The sequence below is a fragment of the Phoca vitulina genome, unplaced genomic scaffold (assembly GCF_004348235.1).
Source record: "Phoca vitulina isolate PV1807 unplaced genomic scaffold, GSC_HSeal_1.0 scaffold2, whole genome shotgun sequence".
Classification (NCBI taxonomy): Eukaryota; Metazoa; Chordata; class Mammalia; order Carnivora; family Phocidae; genus Phoca; species Phoca vitulina.
This window is the reverse complement of record NW_022589705.1, coordinates 6,010,593-6,018,066: the sequence shown is the minus strand read 5'-3', so window position 1 is coordinate 6,018,066 and position 7,474 is coordinate 6,010,593. Positions and strand designations below refer to the sequence as shown.

The window sequence follows — 7,474 nt, the reverse complement described above, 5'->3', positions numbered from 1 at the left end:
TGGGCATCTTGTAAATGCCTACATGCTGACAGTGCCCCGTGTGTGTGTGTGTGTGTGCGTGTGCAGGTGGTGAGGTAGTGTAGATGGATTAGTACCAAGCTCATGCTCTGCCAATGGGGAGCGAATAGTTGAACATTTATATACAAAGTCAGGGATCCACATTATGCTTACCTTAAAATTTGAGGTTGACATCAGCATAGTCTTCAAATATTAATCTGGAGGTTTGGGTTCTCATATCACTTGATAACATGAACACTTAAAGCTGCAGGATTATAACATCCCTTCTAAGAACTGTATATAAAACACAGATCTTTGATTAATGAGTAAAATGTCTAATGTTCAAACCTAACTGGCACTAATCACATATGACTTTCATGGGACCTGAAATTGACAAGACATCTTGGGTCATAAAGGCTCCCCGTCCTAGCTGGTGGATGCCATTCTGAACAAGATTTCCTTTTATTAATTTTCACATTTTGATCAAGATCTTTCTTTCAAAGCCTCACTGATCAAGAGTCAAGTTCTTTCTATTTAATGGGTTTGTCCCTTGGTACCAGGAAGGACTTTTCCTGGTTGTCATGTCCTATGTCAGAGGGAAAGGACAGAGCAGTTAGAAACCACTTCAGGCCACATCTGAGCAAGAAGGAAGGTTAGCAGGGAGAAACTCTCAGGTACTGTTCCTCTAAAGCCTATCTTTTCAGGGCACCTGGGTGGCTCAGTTGGTTAGGTGTCCCGACTCTTCATTTTGGCTCAGCTCATGATTTCAGGGTTGTGGGATCGAGCCCCGCATCGGGCTCTGTGCTCAGTGGGCAGTCTGCTTGTGATTCTCTCTCCCTCCCTCCCGCTCTCTCTCTCTCTCAAATAGATAAACAAATCTTAAAAAAAAAATAAAGCCTATTTTTTCAAGGTTTTAAGTGTTGGAATTCACCTTGAAGCATTGAGCCAGCATTACCTTATTGGGTATATGTTTTTGTTTTGTTTTGTTTTGTTTTAATTTGAGAGAGAGAGTGAGCAAGAGAGCACAAGAGGGGGAGGGTCATAGGGAGAAGCAGACTCCCAGCTGAGCAGGGAGCCCGATGCTGGACTCGATCCCAGGTCTCCAGGATCATGACCTGAGCTGAAGGCAGTCGCTTAACCAACTGAGCCACCCAGGCGTCCCAGGTACATGGTTTTTAAAAGAAGTTTGACGGTAAAGAAAATACAAAACTTAACATAATAAAAGAAATAACATAACAATCCAAATTGTATGATGGTTTTAAACCAGGACTCTAGGTGTGAAAATAGCCAACTGAAGTATTTATTGGCATTTATCCCAATTATGGGGAGAAAGGTTCTCCCTGTGAAGGCAAACCTGGAGTCATGCATGCCTCCTATAAGTCTCTGCTTAAAGCGACCATGAAAGCAGATTAGTGAATACTGCAGGAGCGTACTGAAAGCATTAACCTAGTGCATTTGGGAAGACAGAGTGCAGGTATAAACATGAAGAAATAGTTGATGAACTTTTTGAAAAATAGCAAAACTTCAAAGATGTTTTAAAATACTATTTATCTCGAAAGAACTGTTTGGAACCAAATGTGTTATTGATAATACAACCTGTAAGTTTGCAAATTCAGAAACCATAAATCTGGATAAAAATCCAAAGTCAGTTAATAGTTTAGATAAAAGAAGACTTTTGTGAATTCTGAAAATTCTAACCCTTCAGAAAAATCAAGTGAAAATTAATGTGTCCCAAGATTGTAATGAAGTTGTTTCTGAAAGGCCATAATCAAAAGACTAGGTTTTCCTCTTTTGCAAGGGCTTGGGAAATGTGGACAAGAATATGGTCTTTCCATGGAAGAAGCAGAGAGAAGAAGCAACAGGGAGAAAAAGGTATATAGTCCTGTCCAAACATCTTGGAAAAGCTGTCTCATCAGATGTGTCTGCTTCGATTCCAGGAAATCTTTACTTTCAGGTCACCAGATGGTGTGCAGTCAGGCTTTGGTGCTTTCTTTAGATGCATCATGTGAATCCAAGAGTCTATTCCCTGGAGTTTGGCAGCACAAAGGTGGTTAGCAATTCCTGATAATTATGGGCCTGTCCTGCGAGGTCAAAGAGTCTTTCTGGAGGTGTCTTTTCCAACAGATGAAATCCCCAGGTTGTAAGGTATGATGTTTAAGGTCATTGTCTCCTGGGGGTGTACTTCCTCATTCAGGGACCCGGAGCGATTGACAACAGGGCTGGAGTAGGCCAGCAGGTGGAGTGGCAGGTTGCAGCGTGCAGCACAGCCACAGGACATGGAGTACCTGCTGGACATGGGCAGGTTCATGCTTTCTTCTTCAGCATCTGGGTCTCGGGGCAGGGGCTACTCCTCCTGGAAGGGCGTGATTTTGATGATGGAGTAGGGGTTGACTCTCATTAGGACCACAAATGTAGTACATTCTACTGGAGTGTCCAAATCTGTTCCCATCCCAATTTTTACCTCCGAGCCAGGACTCCTGCCTGTCATCCCTCCAAGTGCCCCTCGCCCTGTACCACCCCCACCCACATTTTCAATTCAAATGATGGAGGTGGGCATGCTATTTAGGCTCAACCAACCCTGACTGATTGAGGGATAGGCATGTGAACTAATCTCTTCCAGTAGGAGTCAGTCTCAGGGCTTTTATTATACCTATTGGACAAAGAGGAATGTTTGGCCTATTGGGGTTTGTAAGCTGTGAGCCTAGAGCCACTGCTGGCCATCTTTGGCATCTCCTGGAAACAGCCAGCCTGAGAATAAAGCCCACCCAGAGGACAGCAAGAGAGAGTGAAGGAGAGAGACCTAATGATATCATTTGAGTCTAATCAGAAGCTGGCTTCAACTCTAAATGAAATTGTAATTTTTTTTATTATATTATGTTAATCACCATACATTACATCATTAGTTTTTGATGTAGTGTTCCATGATTCATTGTTTGCATGTAACACCCAGTGCTCCATTCAGTAGATGCCCTCTTTAATACCCATCACCAGGCTAACCCATCCTCCCATCCCCCTCCCCTCTAGAACCCTCAGTTTGTTTCTCAGAGTCCATAGTCTCTTATGGTTCGTCTCCCCCTCCGATTCCCCCCCCTTTATTTTTCCCTTCCTGCTATCTTCTTCTTTTATTTATTTATTTTTAACATATAATGTATTATTTGTTTCAGAGGTTCAGGTCTGTGATTCAACAGTCTTACTGAAATTGTAACTTTTAATCATAACTGCTTAAGCTAGTCCGAGTTGGGTTTCTGACACTTGCAACTGAAAAGTACTGACTGATTCAGCATCTTTCCCCTTAGTTTTTTTTTTCCACAGCTTGTAAAAAAGTTTTGGCCAGTTTTATTAAAGGAAAATTTTGCATGATTTACTTTTCACCAGTCTGTTCTGGCATGCTTCTAATGATATCAGAATCACCTGGATCAATGATAGTCAGTGTGTGTACTCTGTAGTATTTCCCACATGCTTTGCCCAATTCAATATTATTGCCACTGTAGTGATGGACACCAGTTTTGGCCCACGTGGCGTAGTATTCTATTTCAGATTTCCTCAAGGCTGGGCAGTTGTTCGCGAGGATGACCAGTTCCACTTTGCCATGTCTGATCATTTTCAGAGTCTGCTTGTACCCCAGCACATACTTTCCACTTTTCATAACAAGCTGGGGCCTGGAGTTGATCGACTCCAGTGACTTTTTCATCTTCTTTGTGGCCACCATCTTCCTGCCTTAGTTGCGGGATGGCCCCAACCAAAAGCAGCCGCCAAAATGGCCGGGAGAGAGAAAGGAAAGACTTTCCCCTTAGTTTTAAAAGATCCCATCCCCCATTTCCTCCAGGACTTTGCTGTTTTCTTTTTTCTCTTCTCTTGCTTCCTCTTTATTGGCTTTTTCTCCTCAGCAAGAATCATTCTTCAATCTCTTCCTAAATAAAAATGCAAAAGCAAAAACAACTAAATCTTCTTGTGAACCTGTGCAACCTTTTGTTTATTTGCTCCTCTCTCTTTGAATTCTTATTCCAGTTTGTGCATGTGTGTGTGTGCGTGTGTGTGTGTGTGTAAAAATCCCATCTTAATCTGTTTGGGCGGCTATAACAAAATACCACAGACTGGGTAGCTTATAAACAACAGAAACATGGGGTGCCTGGGTGGCTCAGCCATTTAGCATCTGCTTTCATCTCAGGTCATGATCCGAGGGTCCTGGGATCGAGCCCCACATCGGGCACCCTGCTCAGCGGGAAGCCTGCTTCTCCCTTTCCCACTCCCCCTGCTTGTGTTCCCTCTCTCGCTGTCTCTCTCTGTCAAAAAAGAAATAAAAATCTTAAAAAAAAAAATAAACAACAGAAACTATTTTGGAGGCTGGAAAGTTCAAGGTCATGGTGCTCAGCATGGTTGTGTTCCATTGAGAGATTTTTTTCCTAGTTCATAATTGGTCCTTCTCACTGTGTCCTCATTTGGTGGAAGGGCCAAGAGATCTCTGTGGGGCCTCTTTTATAAGAACACTAATCCCATTTATGGGGGCTCTACTCTCATGACCTAAGAATCTCCAAAAGACCTCACCTCCTAATACCGTTACATTGGGCATTTGGATTTCAACACATGAATTCTAAGGAGACATAAACATTCAGACTATAACAAGCCTCCTACACCGACCATTTATTTCCTCACTTCTCATTTTCTTCTCAACCTACTATAATTTGACTTCCACTCCCATCTTCCCTTGAAACTGTTTCTAGTGGGGGTTGACAATGACTTACTAATAGTCCAATATACAGGTCCTTATCTTCTCTGACCACTGTGTTACCCTAGAAGGCCCAGTGGAGGTCATATATCTGGATTCATAACATAATACATCTATGGCATTTATAATCAGTCCTAATGAGGCCGAAGTCCACATTTTCTCTTTTCATGCCTTTTCTTGCTATCCTTCTCTATGATGAATAGAAATCCATGCTATGGTCTAGCAGGCAACTGTAATGTAGTTCTGAACTGTACTTCTTCTGAAAATGTAATTTTGCTTTGTGCAATAGGAGTGAAATTTGCACATTTTGTGAAAGAAGGGCTAGTGTTCTGATAATCTTATGTATTCTATTGACCCTTCGGACCCTGTTAAATGTAGAACATATGAGAAACTACCCATTTCAATAAAAGATGATTTAGATGGCAGCTACTGAAGGAGTGCGGGTAGCTGATAGAGACCCTCCAGCCTGAGATGGAGGAATGGATGGGGAGTATAGAACTGTTTCAGGCTTTAAACTTCACTGGAGTAGAGGATTCTAGTTTTTGAAAATTTCTCACTGAGGTCTTTAATGTGAAAGGCTACCCATATTGTTCAAATATGGGCACTACTACTTTTATGTTGCAGATTCCTAAACTATAGTTCCAGCTCAGACTCCTTTCCTGAGCTTCAGGGTATGTATCCAGTGCCTGATTATGTTTCTTCTTGGATGTCCTATAGTCATCTCCAACTTGCTTCATCACTGCAGTCTGCTTTTTCTCCTGGGTACCACCATCCTTCAGCTGTCAGGAAACCTGGGAATGATTCCAGGTTCCTCTTTCCCTCAATTGCCCCTATATCTGTCTACTTCTTGGTAGGAATCCCAGTATGTTAGTTAGAAATCCTCTGGCCTTTGTCCTCCAATCGTTGTTCATACTAAAGCTACGTGATTTTTAAAAGGTTCAAATTTGATTTTGTAACTCATTGTTTAAAATTTTTGCTGTGATGGCCGTACAAAGATAAGACTCCTTGGTACAGTTTAAAGGGGCCCTTCATCTCCCCAGCTCTTGACATGTCCTCTTGGAATGCTTCCATGCTGTCTGTTTCAGGGTCTTCTTGATGTCGTTACCTCAGTGATCCACTTTTCTTCTCTGCTGCTATTACTTTTTATTTGGATAATTTGTATGAGTTCTTCAGGACTCAGTTTAGAGACCTCAAAATTCAGAAAATCTCTCTCCCCTGACCAGCCTCTCCAAGATAGAGAGGGTCTACTTCTGGTTAATGAATATCATAGCACTTACCTCATGGGAATTATATTTGCCCATTTTTGTCTCAGTCGAAGCTCCTTGAAGGCAGACTTCTCTTATTCATCTTAGCATATCACTTCTTCTAAAGAGTTTTTTCAAATGTATAAAATAGTAGTCCTCAAACAAAGTAAACAAAAATCTAATATTAGAGTGGGTTGCATCTTATAAGGCAGAGCAGGCCCAGAGGAAAATATAGGGACTCAGACTATGGCTATTGATATCAAGTCTTTGAATTAAAATAGAATTGGGAAATATATCAAAAGTTATTCATTAATTCAACAAATGAATGCGTTCAAATAGGTATTTGGTATCATGCAGAAGTATCTTCAGTTGTGCATGATGATGCATATTTGATTTATAATTAACAGAAACTCTCATCAATATAATAATTATAACAATTTAGATAATATTCATTCATTGCCAGGTTTGCTACCTCATAGTTGGTTATTTCTTTTAACTTAAATTTCTTCTATTTAATATAAGTAAAACCAACATTAAATTATACAAGAAAAAAACCAATGAAAACAAATCCCAAAGCTTCAGATGGGTTTTTGGCACATTAGCTAAAAATTTCATGAAATCAGCACACATTTTGCTTTGCAGCATTCAGGACATATTACTTCTATACTTCATGCTTTCCATATCCCCAGGAGAGAGCCATTGGAATAGTGGTTTCCTGGGACGTATTTAACTTTTTTGACAGTGAAGATATCAACAAAATGATTAATAACATTTTGCATTAGTGTAGTCTTTTTACCTTTCAATGGATGCCTACAGATAATAACTTTCAGGTACATTTTATAGGAAAAAATAGTCATGTTGAAAGAAAGTAGAAACTTTTTGTGCCCCTTAAAATATACCTTAATATAAATTTGATTTTGACAAGTCCAAATTAAGATGATGCAGTTAATTGACTGGCTTAGGGGCCCAGGAATGCTCCCTCATAGGGGTGGGTAAAATAGGGTTGCTGAAATCAGGGGCTGGTGGCCAAAGGGGATGTCAATGGAGCGGTGAACCAGGAAAGTTCCTGAACTCCCAAGGGTGCCTCTTCCTTTTAATCTTTGATACTGACTTGGGAAGATACGCTATCTCCTTCACTGCCTTTTTCCCACAAGCCTCGTTTTCATCAAGTAAACCTATTAATGGGGCACACGGGGAAAGGAGAGCAACTCTCTTGGATGACTGTGCGGGGGACTACACTGGTCCCTGTACCAGTGTGTGGCTTTACAGATTGAACCCTGGACGACAAAGGAGCTATTCTGGATAGTATAGTTTGGATAAGACAATGTTAATTGAAATCTATTTGCACAGAAGTCCTTAGGGTTGCTTTTAAGTCTAGCTCCTCATAGTCACACTACAGAAGGGTTACTATTCTTTCCTTTTTTTTCTTTTTAACCATATTGTTTGGTAGTTGGACATTTAGATAAGTTGTGTAAAGATGTGTATAAAGATATATTAGAATTTTGGG

General features: G+C 40.8%; 1 protein-coding gene across 1 annotated transcript; it reads right to left on the bottom strand.

The window, feature by feature from the left end:
• Nucleotides 1-3,358: 3,358 nt before the first annotated feature.
• On the bottom strand, nt 3,359-3,706 carry LOC116639370 (60S ribosomal protein L30-like). The gene has a single exon (XM_032415649.1). The coding sequence runs from the start codon at nt 3,704-3,706 to the stop codon at nt 3,359-3,361; it is 348 nt and encodes a 115-aa protein (XP_032271540.1).
• Nucleotides 3,707-7,474: the final 3,768 nt, after the last annotated feature.